This window comes from Castanea sativa, chromosome 6, assembly GCF_040712315.1.
Source record: "Castanea sativa cultivar Marrone di Chiusa Pesio chromosome 6, ASM4071231v1".
NCBI classification, from domain to species: Eukaryota; Viridiplantae; Streptophyta; class Magnoliopsida; order Fagales; family Fagaceae; genus Castanea; species Castanea sativa.
In genome coordinates, this window is record NC_134018.1 from 33,701,263 (window position 1) to 33,728,444 (window position 27,182).

Genomic DNA, 27,182 nt, shown 5'->3' on the forward strand with positions numbered 1-27,182 from the left:
TAATTTTGCTCCATGTATCTCATCTAATTTTTAAATTTTTGCGACAAGCGAATTATTTGGTGCAAAAATTATAGAGTTTAAATTCAATTAGATTCTAAATTGGAGTTCAATTTTGTGCCATGTGTTCCATCTAATTTTTGCGACAAGCGAATTATTAGGTGCAAAAATTATAGAGTTTAAATTCAATTAGATTCTAAATTGGAGTTCAATTTTGTGCCATGTGTTCCATCTAATTTTTGCGACAAGCGAATTATTAGGTGCAAAAACCAAAGAGTCTAGATAATTAGATTCTAAATCAAATATATACATATATATATATATATATATATATATATATATATATATATATATATATATATATATAGAGATGGGTTCAAGTTACACCTGGTGTAACTCTAAAGAGTTACATCTTTTTTAAACCATTAGATTTAAGTAAATCTAACGGTAAAAAAAAGACCCTCATTAATGCTAACATTCTAATTAATCGCATTTATTATCTCTTATTTAATACATTCCATGCCTATCTTTAAACCCCAAAAAAAGAAGTCTACGTCTCTCTCTCCTCCATAATCTCTCTTTTTTTCTGCTCTCTCTTTCTCCTCCATCATTTTTCTCCAACTCAGTTCCCCTGTCTTTCTCTTCATTCCAATCTCACCACCATGCTCCTTGCCTCATCAACATCTCACTCCAGATCTTGGCTCATGATCATGAAGGTTGTTTTTCAACAAGAACCCACTAAAAACAAGCATTAGTCGCTTTACTCAACTCATTAAACGGAAAATTATGACTCAGACAACTATACTCGACACAGCACAATATGTATTCCAAGTTTCTTGCAGACATTAACAATCATGAATAATAAGACCAATGATAGCAAGAACATGAATTTAATCAAAACCTTGTCTTTAAAATAAAATAAAATAAAACATTGCATAAAACCTAAAAAGTAGTACATAAATTCATTATTAACAAAAAATTAATTTCAAATTGAACTACCTTTGTCAATATCATATACCCACAAAAGTTTGAACAAAAATTAAAATCTATTTATTTTAAAGTATCTGGCATATAAACAATAAAGACCCAAATTTTTTTGTTTAATTATAAACCAAAATAATAGCGCAAAAAAATTCTTTTGAAGAATCAAAAACATAGAATACAACAAGCTCTCTCAAAATCAAATACCCCCAGAAGGAAAAAAAAAACTTTTATTAACATAAATTTAAAAAGAATCAAAATAGAATTATATTATAAAAAAAAAGATGAAAAAGAATTTCAAGGCCTGTGTGTTTATTAGAAGGCTCGATTAATTGATTAATAAACAGAAAGTATAAAAATTTATCAAAAGAAAAAAAAAAGCAAGAGAAAAAACCTCTTGAAGATGAACCGAAAAAGAAAGAGGCTAGGTTTTTTCTTTTTCTGATCTGAATTGAATGAAGCTCATGGGTTTTGTTTAGTTAAGCAAATTGAAACAGATACGGCTTTTGCTTAGTGCTTCTACTATTTATATTCTACTACTAATATTATCCTATACTTGATAGCCAATTCATTAATACTTAATTAAAAATTTAAAAAATAAGTGACAAAGTTTCAATGTGGTTGCTCACAGGTCTTTACAGACGTGGGGAACAATGTTTTTGATAAATTTTTTAATTAATAGTAATTCTCTTTAAAGCAACTAATACTTGTTTGTAGTGGGTTCTTGTTGAAAACCAACCTTCATGATCATGAGACAAGATCTGGAGTGTTTATGTTGATGAGGCAAGGAGGATGGCGGTGAGATTGGAATTAAGAGAAAGACAATGGAATTGAGTTGGAGAAAAGTGATGGCGGAGAAAGAGAGAGTAGAGAAAAACGTGATTATGGAGGAGGAGGGAGACGTAGACATTTTTTTTGGGGTTTAATGAAAAGTATGGAGTGTATTAAATAAGGGATAATAAATGAGATCAATTAGAATATTAGCATTAATGAGGATCTTTTTTTTACCGTTGGATCTACTTAAATCCAATGGTTTAAAAAAGGTGTAACTCTTTAGAGTTACACCAGGTGTAACTTGAACCTATCTCATATATATATATATATATATATATATATATATATATATATAGAGAGAGAGAGAGAGAGAGAGAGAGAGAGAGAGACGGGTTCAAGTTACACCTGGTGTAACTTTAGGTGTAACTCTGTAAAATTACACATTTTTTACACTGTAGATTCTTAAAAGATCTAACGGTTGAAAAAACATCATTAAACATTATACCTTTTCCCCTCATTACCTAATCAATACTATAATTTTTCCCCTCTCTCCTTATTAATTTCTTTCCATAATTTTTTTTTTCCTTTTTCATTCCACCCATAGAGCACAATATCATTTTTTTTTTCTTTGCAGCCGTTAAAGAGCACTATATAGCTTTAGTGTGGGTAGAAACTTGAGTATGAGTTTTGAATTTGAGTTACGTTTTGTTGCTTTTGTATGAGACTTTGCTTTATTTTTGAGTATGAGCAGCACATGCACAGTCTTTGTGTGCTGGTATGAGTCTTAGACACACTATATTATTTCAAAAATCATATTAAACTTTCTGCTGTGCCTGCGACGAAACTATAAGATGGGTTATAATAACCAAAAATAAATAAATATAAGAAGCCCACTGATATTTATATAACTTGTAAAAAAAGGAACGAGGAAAGTGTTAGAGGTTTACTTTAGCAGAAAAAAATGATAAAACATGGACATGACTTCTATTCCGCTGTTAAAAGAAATGAAAGAAAAGTTCAATGTTTTCTCATCATCAATATTTACTCAGAAAGTTGCTTTAGGTTTTTTTTTATTTGATATAAAAATTGACCAAATCTGGGCTAATGATACTAAGTTACTTTTCAGCAAAATTTACAACGATTATGAACAAAAAATTGAAATGAACTAATTACTGAAAATTTAGAGTGCCTATTAGCCGTGATTATGGACAAAGGTCCAAGCCAGAGAGAGAGAGAGAGAAGAAGAAGAAGAAGAAGAATATTGGCTGGATTTAGAGGGTGGAGAGACTCATTTAATGCTTTATCACTCATTTGTAGAAAGATGGTGAGATGGGTAAGTGTGTTTTTAACCATTGGATTTAATAAAAATCAATGATCTAAAAAATGTATAACTTTTGCAAAGTTGCACTAAGTGTAACTTGAACACATATATATAAAATTTTCCCCTACTTTTTATTTCATAAATGTGTGTCGATTTTGTCCATTTAAATCTTTTGTTTGTCAAATAGTCAGTGGTCTGATGGTTTGATAATTTGATTTATAATATTTCCTTGGGATGGTAGATTTCGGTGTTTGAGAATACCACATTTTTTAGCTAAGTTACAAATTTGATGTGATTCATGCCTGTGTGTTTATCCGTGTTTTTAATTTTTTTTTAATTTTTTTTTTATAATTTTTTACCTAAAGGTTCTTGCTTTGAAGCGTAAAAATCAGGTGGGAGAAACCAACATGAGGGTGTGCGAAGCTAAACACTAACGGATCTTCTTTGGGAAATCCTGGACTGGTAGGTGGTGGGGGTTTAATTAATATGGGATGAGAATGGTGATTGGATTGTGGGATTTGCTAGAAACATAGGCATTACCACCAACTTCCAAGCCGAGTTATGGGCTCTTTGCAATGGACTTTCCTTATGTGTTGATAGGAAATTTTCTGCTGTTAAACTTGATTTAGATGCTAAGTCTGTCATTAATGTCATGTCCTCTCCTAATTGCTCTAACAACTTGATTTCTTCTTTGGCGGATGGTTGCAGGCTGTTGGCTTCCCATATTCTCCAGATTCGATTTAACCATTCTTATTGTGAAGCAAATAAAAGTGCTGACAAGCTCACTAGATTGGGAGCTGCCCAAGAAACTTGTTTCGAGATTTTTGTTTTTCCAATTGTGGACGTAGCAAGAACTTTTAATTCTGAGTTAAATGGTCGTTTCGTTTGGTTTAAGTACATTTAATTCTGAGTTAAATGTACTTAAACAGGGTGTGCCCTAAGACTTTGGGCTCATTTGGTTTCCCCATCACTTAGTTTTCTTAACTCAGTTTTCAAAACACATAATTAAAACTCAAAACTTATCACTTATAACTCAAATCCCACTTTCGCCCCAGAACTCCTGTTTGGTTTAAAAACCCAATCACATATCTCATCTTTTTAGTTTGTTGCAATGAAATCCTGGTTTACCCCAAAAAAAAAAAGGGTTCTTGCTTTGAAGCATAAAAATAAATGCTTTTGAAGAACTTTGCGAAAGACCAACACAGAGCTTACTAAAAGATAAGCAAGGAAAAGCCAAAATCGCACAACACCACACCGCAGAGTGTACTCCTCAAGCCACAGTTCAGTTGTTAAGTATTAATGTTTATAATTTTGTATTTTTCGTATTTCGATTTGTCCCATCTTCCTCTCCCTAATTCTCTCTAGACCCTTATTTCAACGGGCAAACTAATCTCGGCTTCTCTTCATTTGCAGTTGTGTATCTTTAACTTTGTGTGACATAAAGAATCCCACAAAAAGGCTATCGATGTATTCGCATACAGTCAGCGATCTCTGTGTTTGATAAAACGCCTAGAGACTAGTAGGTTTTTTTGAGAATCCCTAAAGACTTGTAGTTTGTAATGGTTTTTGGCTCTTTTAGCTTTTTACATTGTTGGAATAAAAAATTTGAAAAATGAGATCGACTTTGGAGGCTGATACTAATGATCCTTATTTTCTTTTTTTCTTCTTTTTTTTAGTTTTGGTCTCATGCTGATTTGGTCTATAAGAATTATTTGATTATGGAGTTGAAGATCATCGAATTTGTGAGATTTTTTCCCCCTAAAGGTTGCAAACATTGTTTTGTACCTGGTGGGGTTCGTGGGATGGATGGTTGAGATTAATGCTACATGTAGAGAAGAGAAATATTAGATAACATGGTGATTTGTTATTCACTCAATGTTATTAATGAAATATTATGGAATTTGGTTCAATATAATTAATTCTATACATATGTTTTGATGCTGTAAATCATTTTAGTTTATGGCTTTGTTTCAATGACATTATCTTTGGATAAATATATAAATCTTGAATTAATATGAATAAAAAAATATTGACAAGAAATAAGTTTTTTTTTTTTTTTAAATAAGTCTCTTACTCTAAGCACGCAATGGTTTTTTTTTTTTTTCAAATGAGCAAAATATATAAGTTTTTCTGTTAACTTCCGTTAGTAATATTGTTTATGTGGCTAATGAAATAATAATCTGCTATTTTTTTAATTATGTGGTATTTTTTATTAAAAAATTACAAAAATAAATTTACACGTAACAAAAAAACTGACCCATTCCAATCAATTCTATAATTACACCCTCATCATCTAAATACAATTAGAACAAGACAAGGTATTACTAAAGTGTATATGCTAAAGTGGCCCCAATACCATTGATAGAAACTGCTAAAACAACTGGTTTACGATCTAAACAGCTCAACTTGTTAACATGTATAGTGTTGTGGGTTTTAGACCCAACTAGTTTACTTGTATAGTACACATTCTTGTACTACACTCTTACTTGTACTATACTCATATGCCTCTTATATAAAGGCACTTATGTATATTCTTTCAATGATAAATACAATACTATTGAATTAAGTATTTCTAACATGGTATTAGAGCCACTGCTCTGACCTTTTTCTTAGCAGTCTTGTCTTTATTGGTGTTACTCCATTCTCAACAACGCTTCCATTGTCACAACATCTGTCGCAGACTTTCGCCGTTGAACCTTCAACGTCTTCTAGACATCATCCTTTGGTTTCAGACTTGTAGTAGCCATCATTGAGGAGTTCTACACTACAAAGACCACTACCCTTTTCAGTACCGCCGCGAATCTTGCTCCGATCAATTTTCTGCAAGTACCATTGAGATCGCCTTGCACCAATCTACAAAATAGTGGAATCCGTGAAGCTATCAGAGTTCGTGCGTGCCCTCACGCGCCGCTAAAAAATTATGTGCTGAAGCTCATGCGCTGATAGCCTTCCTCACGCACCTCCATGTGCTTGCATGCACCAGATCTGCACCTGCTGACGTCAGCCCTAGGTGACGTCATAACTGCACGTCATCAGCGGCCATCATCGTCCATCCGCGCTATTGACGTCACCTGCCACATCATCGTTGACCAACCGTTGACTTGCGTTGACCAGATGTTGACTTTGGTTGAAGGTCGACTTTGACCGTTGACTTCTCACCAGGGTTGACTTTTTTGTAGTTCAGGTGCTCCTTACCCAGTTTTTCGCGTAGATTTCATTTTTACAATTCATTTTTTCATATTTTGCTTCTAAATGAAGAATAAGGACAAGTCTTCTTCTTGTTGCAATAATCGTTGCTAACAATCTAGCAAACGTTTTTGCCACAATATTGAGACTTGCTATTATCGCAACAAATCAGCTGTTTCAATTTATGCTGCTACTATTGCTAACATTGAGAGTGTCCAACCAATGACTCCCATCTCTGCATAATTTAAGTCTTCAGGTCGCACTTTTACCATGTCCACAGATGACCTTGAAAATATCATCGCCAATGTCATTCATATGGTTGGTAATGCATCTTATTCCTCTTCTCTCTCAGCTTTATCTGGTATGTCTCCTTCCTCTTGGCTTATGGATTCTGCTTGTTGCAATCAGAAACCTGCACCACAACCTTTTAATATTCACACAGCAAATGGTTCCACAATGTTTGGTCATAATATATGTTCCGTTTCAATCTCCAACCTCTCAATTCCTGGGGTTTTTAACATTCCTGACCTTTCTTACAATTTGTTTTCTGTGGGACAATTAGCGGAGTTAGATTATCGCATTATATTTGATTATTCTGGGTGTATTGTTCAGGATCTAAGGACGGGACAGAAGCTTGGGACCGGTCCAAGAGTTAGGTGTATGTTTCCCGTGGACAACCTTCATCTTCCACTTGTTGCTCCTGTTTCTGTTGCCGTAGCAGCTACAGTTTCTTCTATTCCTTCCCTTGCACTTTGGCATGCTCGACTTGGTCACGCATCTTCTTCTTGAGTACAACAATTGGCTTCTAGAGGTTTGTTAGGTTCAGTGTCTATAGAAAATTTTGATTGTATTTCACATCAGTTAGGAAAACAACCAGCTTTGCCTTTCAACACTAGTGAATCAATATCTACTAATATTTTTGACCTTATTCATTCTGATATTTGAGGACCTTTCTCTGTCTCTAGTATTGGTGGATCTCGATATTTTGTTGTCTTTGTTGATGATTACTCTCACTATAACTGGATTTTTAATATGAAACATCATTCTGAATTATTGCAAGTATATTCCAATTTTGCAAAAATGGTTGAAACTCAATTTTCCAAATGTATCAAAATTTTTTGATCTGATAATGCTCTTGAGTACACTTAATATGTTTTCCAAGCTATTTTGCATTCCTATGGCGCTGTTCATCAACTAACTTGTCCAAGTACGTCTCAGCAAAATGGTAGAGCCGAACGAAAACTTCGTCATATTCTTGACACTGTTCGTGCTCTCCTTCTCTCTGCCAAAGTTCCTGCTCCTTTTCGGAGCGAAGCTGCTCTTCATGTTGTTCATTAATCGTATTCTCAGTCTTGTCATCCAAAATCAAACTCCATATGAGCGCCTTTTTGGGTCATCTCCAAACTATCACCACCTTTGCTCCTTTGGTTCTACTTGTTTCGTTCTTCTTTAGCCACATGAGCATAATAAACTTGAGCCTAGGTCAAGGTTTTGTTGTTTTCTTGGCTATGGTGAAACTCAAAAGGGGTATCGGTGTTATGATCCTATTTCTCATCGTCTTCATATATCCCACAATGTTGTCTTTTGGGAACATCGCCTCTTTGTCAAGCTCTTTCACTTCCGTGCTTCTCTATCATCCTCTTCTGTCTTAGATCTATTTCCAAATGGAGCACATATTCCTCTTGTAGCTGCTCCTAACCCTCCTGTAGCTGCTTCTAATTCTCCTATAGACTTTTTTGTCCAACCACTAGATATCCTTGATCCCTTTCCTAGTTCCCTCTTTAATGAATAAGTGGAAGATGAACAGGTCGAAGACGAGCTACCCAACCCTGATCTTGGGTCCCCTGCTCCTGCTCCGCTTGAAGATCTTGCATAAGACATTCCACCTCGTCACTCAACTTGGGTAAGGTCCATTCCTGCACATTTACTTGACTATCATTGTTACACTGCCCTTGCTACACTGCATGAGCCTCACACCTATCGTGAGGCTGCCACTAACCCTTTATGGAAGATTGCAATGAAAGAGGAACTTGATGCATTATTTGAAAACCATACTTAGGACTTAGTCACTCTCCCCTCTAGAAAATCTGTGGTTGGTTGTAAGTGGATCTACAAGATTAAAACTCGCTCTGATGGGTCCAATGAGCGCTACAAAGCTCGTCTTGCTACAAAAGGTTTCACACAGGAGTATGAGATTGATTATGAAGAGACCTTTGCTTCGGTTACTCGTGTCTTATCTGTTCGTGCCCTCTTAGCTATTGTTACTGCCAGTAAATTGGACATTTTCCAGATGGATTTCAAAAATGCACTCCTTAATGGGGATTTCAGTGAAGAAGTTATATGCAACCTCCTCCTGGTCTTTTTATTGAATCAAACGAGGTTTGTCACCTTCGACGTGCACTTTATGGCCTTAAACAAGCTCCACGAGCTTGATTTGCCAAATTCAGCTCTACTATTTCTCGCTTGGGTTACATGGCCAGTCATTATAATTCTGCCTTATTTCTTCGTCACATTGACAAAGGTACTATTTTACTTCTCCTGTATGTAGATGATATGATCAGAACTGGTGATGACCTCAGTGGCATTTAAGAACTCAAGGATTTTCTTAGTCAACAGTTTGAGATGAAAGATCTTGGATATCTCAGCTACTTCTTGGGTCTTGAAATCATTCATTATACAGATGGACTTTACATTACTCAAGCCAAGTATGTCTTTGAACTTTTGTCTAGAGCTGGACTCACTGATAGCAAGACTGTTGACACTTCAATTGAACTTAATGCACATTTGACTCCCTCAGGGGAGAAACCATTGTCTAATCCCTCTCGTTATAGACGCTTAGTTGGCAGCCTAATTTATCTCACTGTTACTCGTCCAAACATTTCCTATGCTGTTCATTAGGTGAGCCAGTATTTGTCTGCTTCATGATCGATTTACTAGACTACTGTTCTGTGCATTCTTTGGTACCTAAAGGGCACTCTCTTCCATGATCTTTTCTACTTTGCTCAGTCTCTTCTTATTCTCTGTGCATTTTCTAATGCTGATTGGGCAGGAGATTCCATTGATCGCAGGTCCACCACTGGTTATTGCTTTCTTCTCGGTTCTTCTCTGATTTCTTGGTGAAACAAAAAATAAACTCATGTGGCCCGTTCCAGTACTAAAGCAAAATATCGTGCCCTTGCTGATAATACATCTGAGCTTCTTTGGCTACATCCTTTACTACTCCTCTTTATTGTGACAACAAGAGTGCCATTCATATTGCTCACAATGATGTCTTCCATGAACGGACTAAACACATCGAGATCGATTGTCATTTTATCCATTATCATCTTGTCCATAGTGCTTTCAAGCTAATCTTAGTCTCCTCTACAGATTAACTTGCAGATATCTTCACCAAGTCACATCCTAAGGGACGCCTTTGTACTTTGGTTGACAATCTCAAGTTGGTTTCACATCCACCTTGACTTTGAGGATGGCTGTTAACATGTATAGTGTTGTGGGCTTTAGGCCCAACTAGTTTACTTGTATAGCACACATTCTTGTACTACACTTTTACTTGTATTGCACTCATATTTGCTTGTACTACACTCATATGCCTCCTATATAAAAGCACTCATGTATATTCTTTTAGTGAGAAATACAATACTATTGAATTCAGTATTTCTAACACAACTAATCAAATATCTAAACAAAACTAGAAATTAACATATTCTTATACCATTCAAAAGAACCTATCAAACTCAACAATTGTTATCCCTGAGACCCTCTGACTTCTCAACTCCTTAAAGACACTAAGAGCTTCCATTGATCTTTGCCACAGACACATATAGCCTCTGACATAACACATTCTTTCTCTCTGCAACTTTTATTTTCTTCATTTTCTTTGTGTCCCAGCCTCCATATCTGAACCCATGCTTTCTCTCTGACACATATAGCCTATGACATAACACATTCTTTCTCTCTGCAAATTTTATTTTCTTTATTTTCTGTGTCATAGCTGCCATATTTGAATCCCTGCTTTCTCTCTTACACATACATTTTCCTTTTGACACTCCAACAATCTTCAAAAAGTCTTTGAAAAGCATAACAGCACAAGAACCATATTCCTATACATAGAATCCAGCCGCCACCACCATGACGCCTTCGCTCTGCGACTTCACTGAAAGTCAAAGTGAGATCCAACCACCCCGCCACGTTGGAAACTCCTCCATCTCTGGCCACCAAAAACAACTATATCATCTGGTTTTTGCAAATGCTGTAGTCATCCTCCTCTTCTTCTTCTTCTTCTTCTTCTTCATCTCCTCCATGGTCGATATCGAGCTCTTTTTCTTTTCTCTAAAAGATAATGGCCAGCTTGGAATAGTTCAATATCTCTCTCTTGGGTTTTACTTGAATTAAAACGAGTCAAATTTTCTTTTTTACTTGTAAATTCATTTTTGTAATTTTTTAATAAAAAATGTTATATCATTAAAAAAATGACATGTCATTATTCTGTTAACCACGTAAGTAACACTGCTAAGAAAGATAACAGAATGACTTATATTGTTCATTCTAAAAACTAGAGGGACCAATTGCGCTTGCTTGAAACTTGAGGGACCTATTGCGCACAAAGAGTAAACTTGAGAAACAACAATGTAATTTCACTTTTTTTTTATTAAGTTAAAAAAGAATATCCTCTAATCATGCACGTAACATCTACAAAAAGATGAGTTTATATAAATGTATTACAATTTTTTTTTTTAAATCTTGACGAGTTATAAATTATATATATATAAAGAAAAAAAAGGAGGGAGAGACAGATTTTCAAAAGCTAGGAGGCCATTTAACCCGCACTTATACGATGGCAATTTCAAGGATGTAAATTTGTGATTTACAACTAAGTTTTATGTTAGTTTTATTCCATTACAAAAGTATTGTAATTACATAAATTTGTTTCCTTGTATTTTTGTGGGATTTTATTGTATTGAGTTTAGTATTAAGTTGGTGAAGACTCAAGCTTAATTAAAGATCAGTGCATTTCGTGACTTGCTCGCGAGAAGTTCACGAGAAGGGTTCCCCCAAAAAAAGGCATGTGAGAAGCACATGACTGGAAGCTGAAGAGTTGTGCCAGACTATCAATTTCGCGAGTGTCTCGCGGGTAAGGCTTTCCCGCAAGATGCCCACGAAACTTTCTGCCTGGAGGATTTTTAAGTGTGACTTTCTTACTCTTCACCCATACTATATATACCCTCATTACCGACAAAAGTATAAGAGGTCATTCAGACAGAAAAACCCTAGATAGGTTTTCAACAACACATACACCCATCTTTTAAAGAAAGAGCTACCCATCCTTAGCGAGAAATTATTGTAGCCTCTTCTCCTTTCCTCTCCTATTGCCATACCTTGAGAGAAGATTCGTACCCAAACACAACCTACACCCTTTCAGAGTGTAAAGAGTGTTTTGGACCTTGGGAAACTTTGGAGATTTGCCAAAAGAAGCCGGTGAGGCTTGACTAATGCAATCGGGCGTATTGCGGGATTTGGAAAGCTAGATAAGACACAGTTTCGAAAAGCCTTATTGGAGTAGGAACTTGGAGGGTTTAGGTACATTGGGTAGATTAGGCTTGGAGGGTCTCTTGCTATTCATGTATCCCAACTTATTATATAGTGGACCGATTTACCGCTTGGAAGGCAGCGAAGAGGTTTTTCGCTAAGTTCTTATGTTTTCTCTTCGATAACACATCGACGTGTTATCTTGTGTTTGCATCTCTCTTCCCTACTCTTTCAGCTTGCTTTTTACTGCTGTGTTTTGTTGAATATAGCTTAGAGTAGTTGTATTATTTTTTCGCTTGCATTTACTTTATTCCGCACTTAGTTTAAGTTAGAGTAAAATCTACCGAGCCGTAATTTATTAATTTGGGGCCTAAACAGCTCTTGTATTTTTAACACAAATCCGAGCTTTCAAAGGAATTCCTCAGAAATGATGTTAATGGAATGCTCAGTCTATACGAAGCCTCGTATCTTGCTTTTGAAGGAGAAAACCTCTTGGATGAGGCCCTGGCATTCACAAGAATGCATCTCAAGGACCTCAAAAGGGATGTAAGTAAGAGCATCGCAGAACAAATTAGTCACGCATTGGAGGTTCCATTGCACCATAGAATGCTAAGGCTGGAAGCTCGATGGTATATGAGGCATATAGTAAGAGGGAGGATGCCAATGGTGTTCTACTTGAACTTGCCAAGTTGGATTTTAACATTGTTCAATCAGTACATCAAACTGAGCTTCAAGAAATGTCAAGGTAAGATAATTCTCAATGTATTTATATGTGATCAATTAGGTGGGCTTTTGTTAAACAACGTTGCCAAAAAAAAATGCATGTTAAGTGGGAACTAATTAATTTTGCTTCCCACGTGCATTTAGGTGGTGGAAGGGTATGGGTCTAGCAAACAAGTTGAGCTTCAGTAGAGATAGACTGATGGAATGCTTCTTTTGGACTGTTGGAATGGCCTACGAACCTCAATTCAGTCATCTTCATAAAAGGTTAACAAAAGTGACTTGTCTTATAACCGCCATTGATGATGTCTATGATGTTTATGGTACTCTGGATGAACTAGAGCTATTTACTGATGCCGTTGAAAGGTTTATACTAACCAGCTCTTCAACCTTCCAATTTTTATTTTTTATATAATAGCAAGTCATAGCTTTAATTTGAATTCTTAATGATTTTTTCAGATGGGATACCAATGCGGTGAAAAATCTTCCCAACTGTGTGAAATTGAGATTCCTAGCTCTCTATAACACAATTAATGAGATGTCATATTGCTAGAATTATGGTTAAGTGATTAAAATTATCGTTTCTTAATAGCTTAAACTTTTGAGACAATCAGTAGTTTAACATGGTATCAGAGTAGAAGATTATGAATTCGATCATTGTCTTTACTCTAGTTATCTCCCATTTAAAATGTTAAATTTCCACATATTGGGACCTCACTTATTAGGGGGAAGTTTAGGCCCACAAGTGAAGGGAAGTGTCAAAATTATGATTAAGTAATTAAACTCACAATTTCCTAATAGCTTAAGTTTTTGGGACAATCGTTAATTTAACACATATGACAACCTTAAGGAGATGAAGAAGACAGATAGCCTTTCATACCTAACAAAATTGGTAGATATATGTTGCCATTTAATCGTTTCTTTTAATGAATAAATAGCATGTAGGTTTTCTTTTATAGTTAGTGGGTGTTCTAGGGCATTCGATAACAAAGCCATTAATTTTTGAGATAAAATAACTTATCCAAAAAAAAAAAAAATAGAGATAAAATATGTGTGGCCTATGTCTGAGCTTAAGATAAAAATTGTAAACTTATCGGTCAGCCCAAGTCAATAGTGGCTACGAAATGGGTGCTAGAGGGTGCGGTGGATGGGGTGTGGGGTCTAATATTTGTTCTTTATGTTGAAAAGTTAAATAAATAAGGACAAGAGTATCTGGGGTTCATACTTCAAATTGATTTTGATTATTGCCAAGTGCTAAGCAACGTGGCCTACGCAATAAACGGAGAAGACATTTAAACTACTAGATTGATGAATGTGGCCTAGATTGATGAATGCTAAGGATTTAGTTTTCATTTAGTCTCACGTAATTTAAAATCTCATGCTGGGAAAATGGTATTAATTTGTAATTTAATAATAAAAATCCTGGGATAATGGTATTTCCAATATGATATATACGCTGTTGGTCTTTTCAAGGGCTCTTAGTATCTAGAATTCTTTTTCTTTTTTTTTTTTCTTTTTTTTTTTCTTTTTCTAGTAGGTATTTATACTTGAAATGAAAATTCTATAAACTAAGAACTAAATAAATAAATAAAAATCCTGTACAGGATATTTTTTATGTACAGAATTTTTTTCAGCTTCTAGAATTTTCATTTCAAGTATAAATACCTATATAAGTGTAAAGCCTTTATGTATTACAGAAATTCAGTCTTCTCTGCAGCAAAAGAAACAGAAGCTAGTTTTCAATCCATTGTGTTCTAAATTTTTCCTTGCATTCCCATTTTGCTTCCTTCAATTAGCCAACATGGAATTGATCACATTCACAAATAATTGGCATTAGAACTTCAGTTATCTAAACATTAATAGAACAAAAAAAAAAAAACAACATTTTGGCATATATATCTGTCACAAAAATCTACATTTTGCCATTGAACAGCAGAATGCGTAGGCTAGAACAACGGTGGTATAAGATGCATACAATATGAAGGAAGCTCATAATCGCAAGCTACTTGAACTTGCCAAGCTAGATTTCAACATTGTGCAATCAGTACTCCAGAGAGACCTGAAAGACATGTCACGGTACAATTCACAACATGTCCCTACAATATTGCATATTGTCCATTCAAAGTTTATTTTACCCAAATATATATTGCATTATGTCCAGATCCAAAGACCAATTTTCCTTCAGAAAATGAATCAAATTATTACTATAATTTTTAAATATCTATCAGTGTTAGTGCTATAATAAATTTGCATCTGGTGGTGTCGTAACATCTGCTAGCTTCTATTGTATTACTTAGATGGTGGAAGGAAATGGGCCTTGGAAACAAATTGAGCTTCGCCAGAGACAGATTAATGGAATGCTTCTTTTGGACGGTTGGAATGGTCTTTGAGCCTCAATTTAGTAATTGCCGTACGGGGCTAACAAAATTGACTTCACTAATAATTGTCCTTGACGATGTCTACGATGTTTATGCCACTTTGGAAGAAGTGGAGATGTTTACCGATATCGTTCAAAGGCTTGTACTGTAGTAGTATTTATCACTATATTAGAGTTAAGTTTTTCTTGGATTCTAATTTAGTATTTTCAAGCAGACGGGATGTTAAGGCCGTGAAAGATCTCCCTGAGTATATGAAGTTATGTTTTCTAGCTCTATAAAACTGTTAAAGAGATGGTTTATGACACTTTAAAAGAGCAAGAAGCGGATATTCTTCCATACCTAACAAAAGCGGTATGTATTATATATATAGCAATTTAATTTCCAATGTTAATATTTGTTCAAAATTACTTTAAATTGATAATTTTAGTACGGAGAAATTAAATGTAACTAGCAATATCTTCTTTTATTTTAGTGGGGGGATTTATGCAAGGCGTTCCTACAAGAAACAAAGTGGCGTTACTATAAATGCACTCCATCGTCTGGCGACTATTTGGACATGCATGGATGTCTGTATCAGGGGCTCTAATGAAAGTTCAAGCCTATTTTTTAATGAGTCCAAGCATAGTTGTTAGTATCATACTATACGTGATACATATTGTACGATACGTATCGTATCGTGTATAAAAAGTTCTGTATCATATTGGCGTATCGTAAATGCTTATGAATCGTACGATATAGTGTGCTTATCGTACGTATCGTATCGTACAATACATGGACAAATGCTTTAAAATGATTTTTTTTTTATTAAAATTTGTACTTTTATTTGAATCTAATAAGCTGTTAGACTTGTTTTTAATATAAAATTATTAGGTTACTTAATTTAGCCTAATAAAATAACATATTCATCCGTTTTTTGCCTCTTTCTTTCTCCTATATAATTTGGACCACACAGCACACGCTAACACTTCACTTTAATATTTGCAAATTTAATTTCATAAGGTATTAATTGAAAATATATTTATTTTTTATTTGTGTCATTATTGTTATTAGTCCAAGAAAGTAGAATGCCAAGAAGATTTTTTTTTTTATAAAAAAAATTATTAAAATAAAAAGAACAAGAAGAGATAGTAAATGTTAATGACAATAAAATAAATTTTAATAAAGAAATAAGTTTGCAAAATGATAAACATGATAATGGCATTGACTTAGATGGGGTTTATTAGGCAATATGATGAAAATAAATTATTATTTTTGAGTCATTTGTAATATATTATAACTTTTGAATTTAAGCAATTTGAATATGTATGTTATAAACACATGCTAGTTTGATTTATTTAATTAGCTTGTTAAATATTATTATATAAGTGATGAATGAATTAGTCATTAATTGACTATATTTAAAATTTATAATGAATATATCATTTATATATGTATATCTATAATTTTTTATAAATTTTATTAAGTGTTTGTATATCTTACGATATATGATACGATATGATATACGATACGAAAAAATCAAAAATCGATTCACGATACGATTCAAGTTTTGACAACTATGAGTCCAAGTATCACACAAACAGGGCACCAGAGGGCTTAGAAGATTACCATAAACTCTTACGTTGGCCTTCAATCATCTTTCGACTTTGCAATGATTTGGGTACTTCAATGGTATGCTCTTTCATTTTTGGCATTGAATCAAAGTTCTAAGAACTCATTAAGAGTGGCAGTAATTTATCTACGTTGACAAGTTATTAAAAAAAAAAAAATTTGTGATACGTACAGGCGGAGTTAGAGAGAGGTGAAACAGCAAATTCAATCCTGTGCTACATGCGTGAAACAAGTCTTTCTGAAGATTTTGCTCGAGAACATATAAGTAATTTGATTGATAAAACTTGGAAGAAAATGAACAAAGATCGGTTCAGCGATTCTCCATTTGAAGAACCTTTTCTAGAAACAGCAATTAACCTTGCTCGAATATCCCATTGCACATACCAGCCTGGAGATGGGCATGGTGCCCCAGATTCAAGATCAAAGGACGGAGTTCTATCATTGATAATAGAACCCATACCATGTTATGACCCTAGTACAAACTTCCACAGCCATATCCACCTTTAGACATAAACACCTGTATATTGTTAGTTGAGCTGCCTATGCTTAGTGTGTTATACTTTGGCAAATTAGGCACATGTTTGATAGTTAGTTAATCCTGTTAGCCAGTCACAGCCATGTACGGCCATGTAGCCGAATATAAAGGAATAAACCTCATTGTAAGCTGCTCATGTTGAATAGTAATGCAATTTCTCAGTTTTACATTGAGATACTAGCTTGGAGGTTTGATTCGATTTAAGGGATCACTAAAGGTTTAGTTCCCTAGCTCAAAGAACCATAATCTTCTTTAATTCTGTGTGTTGTCAGAACCATTGAGCTCTTAACATACCCAACAAGTGGTTAACAGAAATGGGTTCTCAACACAAAAAAAGAAGAAAAAAGAAGGAAAAGAAAAAAGAGTCTCTCTTCCCCCGAATCAAAAACATTTGAAGCATCTTATACAATTACATAATTCTAAAAGTAAATTTTTTATTTTTTTTACCTTAGGAATATAATTGTACCTAGCTATGTGACTTTTTTTTGTGTGGTAAACAAGGATAATGCACTAAAACTAAAGAGAATAAGTCTCAAGACAAAGCCTATATAAGTACAACCCATTAGCATCTTCCTCAAGAAAGGATAAAATGTCCACAGGCAGACTATGATAAACAACAAATCTAAAACTTGACTTAATCCTATCCTAGCAAGCTCTTGTTAGCACACCGGTTCGCTTCATGGTAGCAATTAGCCAATGTCTTACAATCATCCAAAATAGGTTACACTATATTATTTACATAGTCAGGGTTATGCAAAACATCTATAATAGCTTTAGCATCTAACTCTACTTCTATAGATTCAAAATTCTTGCTGTACTATAAACTAAGCCCATCCCAAAGCCCCAAAAATTCGGCAATGAAGCTGTTTGAGGCACCAATCCTTCTAGAAAAGCCTATGATCCACTACCTTTGCTTATCTCTAATGATCCTTACACATCCAGTCTTATCCAAGCCTCCCACTGATGCCCCATTAGTATTTAATTTAATCCACTCCGCTTAGGTCTTTTCCCATCTGATTGGCTTCATCATAATAGAGGATGCACAAAAGGTGAACTTCATGGCTCTACTCGTAATCTCTGCCGCTAGCCTGGGATTTTGGGTTTTCCTATATAAAAACCACTTGGTTTCTACTCTTCCATATACTCCAAATGGCAAAAAGGAAGGTTATTCTCCAAGGAGGAATACGAACATCTCGACGGTCCACCATACTCCCATTCAACTTAAGCCACGCTTGAAGATCATCTGACCAAAAATTCCGATCAACCTATTTTACTCTCAACTGAATCCATATGGGTTTAATTTTCCTACAATCACGCAATGCATGAAGGATTGTTTCATAGTCCCTTAAACATATAGGACATGTAGCATCTTCTAGCATTCCCCTTCTCACAAGGCATATTATGGAGACATTGCCAGGTAAAAGTTTGAATTCTTGGGAGGATATCCACTTTCCAAATCCATTTACCTGGGAAATTCTCAACATGATCTTCACCCATCGCAAACTTATAGGCACTTTTAAGGTTAAAGTTACCTTGAGCCAAAGCAACCCAAGCTAATCTGTCCCCACCAATTGATGCTAAAGCGCATGCGGTGGCTTGAAAAATAAACTTAATGTTCTGGGGAATCTCAAGTGAAAGACAGCCCCAATCCTAGGTGCCATCTTTGAGGATATCATGAATCCTTAGCTACTGATCCTCCAAAGATAATGGGCCTTGAATCATTTGGCGAATTGGGCCTTCAGATGTCCAGGTATCAAACCAAAAACTGAGGTTGCTATTTCTACCAATCACCCACTTAATACCCCAATTAAATGTGTCTGCCCCCTTCTTCATTGCTGACCAAACTCGAGAGCAGGGGAGTTTGTTTGCATCTCTAGATTGAAGTCTTCGATTATTACAGTACTTAGATCTCAGCACCCGAGCCCAGGGAGAGTCACATTCTGTGTGAAGCCGCCAATTAAGCTTTGAGAGAAAAACAATATTTCTACCCTTGGAAATTTGCAACCCTAGTCCCTCTTCTTTCTTTGGTTTTGTGACATTGTGCCATCCAACCCAGTGCATCTTCTGCACTGTTTCAGTCAATCCCCAAAGGAAATTTCTGTTCATACAATCCAAGCCTTGCATGATACAACTAGGCAAATGGGAACATTGCATCACATAGGATGGAATGGCTGAAGACGAAGCTTGGATCAACATTGCTCTACCCGCCAATGATAACGAGTTGGCCTTCCAACCGCTAACTTCTGCTTTACTCTATCCAAAATAAAATTAAAATCCTGCGACGAGGAGCTAGGATACTTAATGGGAATACCAAGATATTTCCCCAAATTTGGGGTAGAAGCAAACCCAAGTATATCACTTGAGGACTCTCTCGTGTCTTGGTCTACGTTTGTAGAAAAGTAAACCTTGGATTTAACTTCACTAATGATTTGGCCAAACACAACACAAAACTCGTCCAAAACATCTCTAATAGTTGAGCATTTTATGAGATCCGCTTTGGCAAATAGAACGAGGTCATCTACAAACATCAAATGAGAGAAGGCCGGTCCACTTCTAGAAGCCTTAACCAGATTCCATAGTTTGTTGTTGCACTTTTCTTTAATAAGCTGGCTAAGATAATCAACGTAGAGAATGAAGATACGAGGACAACGGATCTCCTTGTCTAATTCCCCTAAAGGGGAGGAACGAATCCAAAGGGTTTCCATTAAGAGGATCAAAGTAGGACCGAAGACACACAACTCAGGATAAGCTCAATAAGATTGGTAGGGAGATAGATCTTGATCAGCATACTCCTTATGAAGCTCCATTCAAGCTTATCGTAGGCTTTTTCCAAATCTGTTTTGATGGCCATGTAGCCCACCTTGCCCTTCTTCTTGCTGATAGTATGGATGATATCCTGCACTATATAATAGTGTTATCAATCCCTTTTCGGCCTGGAACAAAGGCTGTTTGTAGCAGAGATATAAGCTTCCTCAGATACGGTCTGAGATTGGCTACTATTGTTTTTGTTACTATCTTGTAGATAGTGTTGCACAAATTGATCGGCCAATAATTCTCAAGACTTTCAGGGCCCTGAATTTTCGGAATGAGAGTTATGTGGGTTTGGTTCAGAATTTCAGGAATTGTTCTCTCCCCGAAGATCTTCTTGACTTCCTCCACCACAGAATTGCCCACAAATGGCCAAAAGCATTGAATAAATCCAACATGCAGCCTATTCGGCCTTGGGGCTTTAAAAGCTTTAAGGGACCAAAGGGCTATCTTAATCTCCTCTTCTATCACCAGAGCCCCATACTCTCTTTTTCCTTTTCCTAGAGTAGGGCCTACCACTGAGTATTGCTCGAAAAATCTCTGACCAAAGAGGTTAAGGAAGAAGTAAAAATGTCATTGAAACCCTTCCTAATAAATTCCATAATATCTTATTCCTCGTACAGCCACTCTCCTACTCCATTTTTAATAGCCATAATTTGATTTCTCTTCCTTCTAGCCAAAGTTGAGACATGATAAAAGGCGATGTTTCTGTCTCCTTGAACCAACCAATTGACCCTAGATTTATGAGCCCACAACTCTTGTTCCTGCCCAAGCACCACATCCAACTCCTATAGGAGCTTGTTTTCAAGATCCAGCAGGGAGTTCGATGGCCTCTTTGCAACTGCTTTTTGAATTCCATTCAACCTTGCCAGGATTCTCTTCTTCTTCATAAAGATATTCACGAACTGCAATTTATTCTAGACCGTGGCTTCATGTTGAAATGTTTTTATGGCTTCAGCCAGTCTAGGAGACCGACTCCACACATGCTCCACCACCTTGGGAAAGGTCACATCAGATAGCCAGAACTTTTGGAATTTAAAGGGCTTATGCCTGTTTGTCCATGTTGTAGGTTGCATCTCAAGAAGGATTGGGCAATGATCTGAGTGGCATCTTGTTAGATGTGACACCCTTGCCTCTGGATAGAGTAAGTACTAGCTTGGGTTGACGAAAATTCTATCAATTCTTTTTTGAATTAAATCTTGCACCCCTCTTCGGTTAGTCCAAGTGAAGTGAGGCCCAGTAAAGCCTAGATCGATCATGTTACATTTGTCCAGACAGTCTTTAAGTAGAAGGGATCGGTTCAGACTTACAGGCCTTCCCGCAAACTTATCCTCCCCAATGAAAGGCTCATAAAAATCCCCAACTAGCACCCAGGGCATATTATGTAGTTCTGTAACTTTGTACAAATTATTCCATAAAATCTACCTTTCGACACTTTAGGACTAGCATAAATTGCTGAAAGAACCCAAGAAGAGTTAGAACTTGGTACCTTGATGGTGACATGAATTTCTTACTCTGTGTTTGTAAGAGGCGAAACCTCCACCTTGTTCGAATTCCATAGCATTTAGAGCCCACCTGCATACCTTATAGTGTTCGTATGGATCACCCTATCAAAGGAAGCCTGTCAGTAATTTCACAAGCCCTATCACCACCGATTCTTGTCTCCATAATAATTAACACAGCTGGATTGTGATTATTCACAACCTCCTCACATGATTCTGAAAGGAAGGCTTTAGAGCACCTCAACAATTCCAAGCTATGATATTCATGACTAACACCTGGTTTGGGGTGGGACAAAGGAGGCAGATTCTTTGCCTCCTCCCTCAAGTTCTATCCGATCCTTTTCAACATCTCCTTCATTTGCCCCTTGCCTGGAATCAACATCAAATTGTGCTACAACACCCCCATCTCCATTGTCTGTGCTAAAACATGAAGATTGAACTCCGTGGTTGGTTGAAATATTTGAATCAATTTTTTGGTTGCTCTGTTCCCCATGATGCAAGTGGATAATGGTTGATCTTCCAAAATCCTCCGCTCCAACGAGAACTCACTCAGGTTCACCTTGCACAGGATCGGTGTTGGGGAAATCTAGGGTAACGACTCCCATTACAATCAACGCTCTTCCATTGGTGAGTGCACATCCGTTAGAAAATCCCACCACGGGTTAAGAACCTCCTTCCACGCTGGGTCTGTCAACACTATTGTTCCATCTCTAACACTCTTTGCCGTTAGTGGAAAAATAAATTTCCATGCCTTCACAAGTCTGCTGTTGAACCACCCCATTACATGGGTTGGTTTTGCCCGAATCTTGTCGATCACTGCCTCCAAAATCTCGATCCTGCTCCCTCTAAATTGATAGTCCATCTCTGGCTATGAGCCAGTTGCAAAGCTATTGATAAACACCCCAATTCACATAGAATAATTGTCAGTTGCTACTCAACCAATTACCAACCAGCCACTTGGAGCTGTGATTGTGGGCAGTTCTTAAATAAATTCCACAACGTTCATGACTAGGTGTCCTTAAGTTTTTTTCTGTTTTTTTTTAACCAAATAATTTTAAATTATTTACTTAGATTTTTTTAATCTCACTTTTTTTTTTCTGTGTAATAACATTTCTAACAACTTCCAACAAATTTTTTTTTTAAAAGTTCGAATAAAAAGAAATTAATCCAAAGATTCCAAAAGCGCACAAACATATAACTTGCATATTTTTTTATCAATATATTTCTGATAGAAATATATTGTATAGCATATATGTATAGCATTGTTTTATCACATATATATTAGCTATACATTAATAAAAATAAAAAATGCACGTTATATGCTTGTGCGTGTTTGGAATCTTTTGATTATTATTTTTTTATTCAATTTTTTTTTTAATTTGTTGGAAGTTGTCAAAAATGTTATTACACAGAAAAAAAAAAGTGAGATTAAAAAATATCTAAGTAAATAATTTAAAATTATTTGATTAAAAAAAAAGAGAAAAAAACTTTAAAGACACCTTATCACGAACGATGTGGAATTTATTTAAGGACTCCACAATCACAGCTCCAACTGGCTAGCTGGTAATTGGCTGAGCATCAACTGACAATTATTCTATGTGAATTGGGAGAAATTATAAGGTTCTCATGGTGGACAAGTGATGTGGTCTACCGTTCCAGTAAAAGACTCCTACCTGTTTAAAACTGCTGAATCAGTATTTAGTTTTTATTTAAAACTCTACAATTTTAAACAGGTGGGAGTCTTTTATTAGAATGGTAGACCACGTCACTTATCCACCATGAGGACCTTATAATTTCTCGTGAATTGGGGTGTTCATCAACAACGAAGTCACATAGCTAGGTACAATTATATTCCTAGATAAAAAAAAATAAAAAAAAAAATAAATTTACTTCTAGAATTATGTGATTGTATATGATGCTTCAAATGCTTTTTATTCGGGGGGGAAGAGAGACTATTTCTTTCTTCTTCTTTTTTTCTTTTTTATGTGTTGAGAACCCATTTCTATTAACCACTTGTTGGGTATGTTAAGAGCCCAATGGTTCTGGCAACACACAGAATTAAAGAAGAATATGGCTCTTTGAGCTAGGAAATTAAACGTTTAAGTGGCGTTTGGTTCACTGTGATGTGCTTTTAATGTGATGAACATTACGATAATATCACATAAAAATTTTTGGTTTAATTTATTTTTTCTAACATTACTATAATTTAAAATTCAAAATATATTATATTATCTTAATTTCATCACATTCCTAAACAATGTAAGGTTATATTCTTATGTTGAGATTACATTAATATAAGATTACAATAATGTAATATTATGGTGTAATGTAACATCGCGGCGAACCAAAAGCCCTCTTAGAATATTCCTTCTAATGGAATCAAACCTCCAAGCTAGTATCTCAATATAAAACTGAGCAATTGCATTACTATTCAACATGAGCAGCTTACAATGACATTTATTCCTTTATATTCGGCTACATGGCTGTGACTGGCTAACAGGAATAACTAACTATCAAACATTTGCCTAATTTGCCGTAGTGTAACACACTAAGCATAGGCAGCTCAACTAACAATATACAGGTGTTTATGTCTAAAGGTGGATATTGCTGTGGAAGTTTGTACTAGGGTCATAACATGGTATGGGTTCTATTATCAATGATAGAACTCGGTCCTTTGATCTTGAATCTGGGGCACCATGCCCATCTCCATGCTGGTATGTGCAATGGGATATCCGAGCAAGGTTAATTGCTGTTTCTAGAAAAGGTTCTTCAAATGGAGAATCGCTGAACCGATCTTTGTTCATTTTCTTCCAAGTTTTATCAATCAAATTACTTACATGTTCGCGAGCAAAATCTTCAGAAAGACTTGTTTCACGCATGTAGCACAGGATTGAATTTGCTGTTTCACCTTTCTCTAACTCTGCCTGTACGTATCACAATTTTTTTTTTAGTAACTTTTCAACGTAGATAAATCACTGCCACTCTTAATTAGTTCTTAGAATTTTGATTCAATGCCAAAAAAGAAAGAGCATACCATTGAAGTACCCAAATCATTGCAAAGTCGAAAGATGATTGAAGGCCAACGTAAGAGATTATGGTAATCTCTTAAGCCCTCTAGTGCCCTGTTTGTGATACTTGGACTCATTAAAAAATAGGCGTGAACTAATATTAGAGCCCCTGATGCAGACATCCATGCATTGTCCAAATAGTCCTCAGACGATGGTGTGCATTTATAGTAACGCCACTTTGTTTCTTGAAGGAACGCCTTGCATAAATCCCCCCACTAAAATAGAAGAAGAAATTGCTAGTTACATTTAATTTCTCCGTACTAAAATTATCAATTTAAAGTGATTTTGAACAAATATTAACATTGGAAATTAAATTGCTATATATATAAATATATATATATATATATATATATATATATATATATATATATATATATATATATATATATAATACATACCGCTTTTGTTAGGTATGGAAGAATATCCACTCCTTGCTCTTTTAAAGTGTCATAAACCATCTCGTTAACAGTGTTATAGAGAGCTAGAAAACATAACTTCATATACTCAGGGAGATCTTTCATGGCCTTAACATTCCATCTGCTTGAAAATACTAAATTAGAATCCAAGAAAAACTAAACTCTAATATAGTGATGGATACTACTATAGTACAAACCTTTGAACGATATCGGTAAACATCTCCAGTTCTTCCAAAGTGGCATAAACATCGTAGACATCATCAATGATGGTTATTAGTGAAGTCACTTTTGTTAGCTCCTTACGGCAATTACTAAATTGAGGCTCAAAGACCATTCCAACCGTCCAAAAGAAGCATTCCATTAATCTGTCTCTGGCGAAGCTCAATTTGTTTCCGAGGCCCGTTTTATTCCACCATCTAAGTAATACAATAGAAGCTAGCAGATGTTACGACATCATCAGATGCAAATTTATTATAGCACTAACACTGAATAGATATTTAAAAATTATAGGAATAATTTGATTCATTTTCTGAAGAAAAATTGGTCTCTGGATATGGACAAAATGCAATATATATTTGGGTAAAATAAACTTTGTATGGACAATATGCAATATATATTTGGGTAAAATAAATTTTGTATGGACAATATGCAATATTATAGGGCCATGTGAATTGTACCGTGACATGTCTTTCAGGTCTCTCTGGTGTACTGATTGCACAATGTTGAAATCTAGCTTGGCAAGTTCAAGTAGCTTGCGATTATGAGCTTCCTTCATACTGTATGCATCTATATACCACCGTTGTTCTAGCCTACGCATTCTGCGGTGCAATGGCATCTCCAAAGAGTGTCTCACTTCTTCTTTTAGTGTTCTGCTTACATCTCCCTTAAGGTCCTTGAGATGCATGGTTGTGAATTCCATGGCCTCATCTAAGAGGTTCTCTCCTTCAAAACCTAGATATGAAGCCTCATGTAGACTCAGCAATCCTTTAATGTCCTTGCTAAGGCACTCCTTGAAATTTCCCTTTTGGTCCTTGAAACAATTAAACACATCTGTGTTTTTTAAGGAAACAGTCACACTCTTAAGTTCCTTCCAATAACGACAAAACCAAATTGCATACAGTTAAGAAGTGTGGGTACCTTGAGAGACACCAAACCCATGTTGTCTAAGGAGCCTGAAGCTGAGGGCAGTGTCATGGATACTACCATTTGTAAACTCTTTACATCCTTTCAAAGTGACAAATCTGTCAAGGGCTCTCATTATTTCTTCCTTGAACCGGTATCCCAAACCTAGCCGTTCAATGTCATCAATTAATTCAAGTGTGGTCAACAACTTCGTATCTTTGTTATTGATCATTCTCCTCACTTCTTCCTCCAGCTTCTTTGCCCTATCTTCATACAGGTCAGCCTGCATGATCATGATATTTGACAATAATTGAGCATAGGAATTGCTGTCTTTACATTTATAGATCTAAACATGCATATACAATGATTGTTAAAGATATGTTATGTTCCAAGTTGTACATATGCACATTCCAAACTTCCAAGGGAAAATAGAAAGAAAGAATGTTTAAATTAATAAATGATAGTATAAGAAAAGCAATCCCACCTCATAACCATTCTTCAATGACTGTATATATTCATAACTCCAGAGGCTCGGCAGGTAATTGGCCGACTGCCTTTTAGTTGCTGTATTGGAAAGCACTTGTTTGCTCGCCGTGCACCGCATATGCCTAGGCCTCGGTGTTCCATGAGGCGTTAAGGAGCTCCAATGGGGCAAGAAGAATAGATGGACTTGGAGTGCTGCCATAACTGGATAATGCTACAAAGTTTTTGTGACAGATATATATGCCAAAATGTAGATTTTTTTTGTTCTATTAATGTTTAGATAACTGAAGTTCTAATGCCAATTATTTGTGAATGTGATCAATTCTATGTTGGCTAATTGAAGGAAGCAAGATGGGAATGCAAGGAAAAATTTAGAACACAATGGATTGAAAACTAGTTTCTGTTTCTTTTGCTGCAGAGAAGACTGAATTTCTGTTATACATAAATGCTTTACACTAATAGGTATTTATACTTGAAATGAAAATTCTAGAAGCTAAGAACTAAATAATAATAATAAAATCCTGTACATAAAAAAAATTCCTGTACAGGATTTTTTTTTTAATCCTGTACATAAAAAAACTCCTGTACAGGATTTTTTTTTTTTTTAATTTAGTTCTTAGCTTCTAGAATTTTCATTTCAAGTATAAATACGTACTAGAAAAAAAAAAAAAACAAAACAAAACAAAAAACAAAGAGCCCTTGAAAAAACCGACAGCCTATCATATTGGAAATACCATTATCCCATCATTCATGA

General features: G+C 35.5%; 1 protein-coding gene and 1 pseudogene across 1 annotated transcript; one reads left to right on the forward strand and one right to left on the reverse strand.

Moving 5' to 3' along the window:
- The first annotated feature begins 6,529 nt into the window (after positions 1 to 6,529).
- Positions 6,530 to 17,001, forward strand: LOC142639828 (putative terpene synthase 12; annotated as a pseudogene).
- A 6,741-nt stretch (positions 17,002 to 23,742) lies between these two features.
- Positions 23,743 to 26,869, reverse strand: LOC142639059 (putative terpene synthase 12). Its single transcript, XM_075813150.1, has 7 exons — positions 26,430 to 26,869; positions 25,961 to 26,228; positions 25,501 to 25,873; positions 25,021 to 25,239; positions 24,806 to 24,944; positions 24,374 to 24,622; positions 23,743 to 24,263 (listed from the first exon to the last, which is right to left on the reverse strand). The coding sequence occupies exons 1-7, from the start codon at positions 26,628 to 26,630 to the stop codon at positions 23,931 to 23,933; spliced, it is 1,782 nt and encodes a 593-aa protein (XP_075669265.1). The 5' UTR covers positions 26,631 to 26,869; the 3' UTR covers positions 23,743 to 23,930.
- Between the last annotated feature and the right edge of the window lie 313 nt (positions 26,870 to 27,182).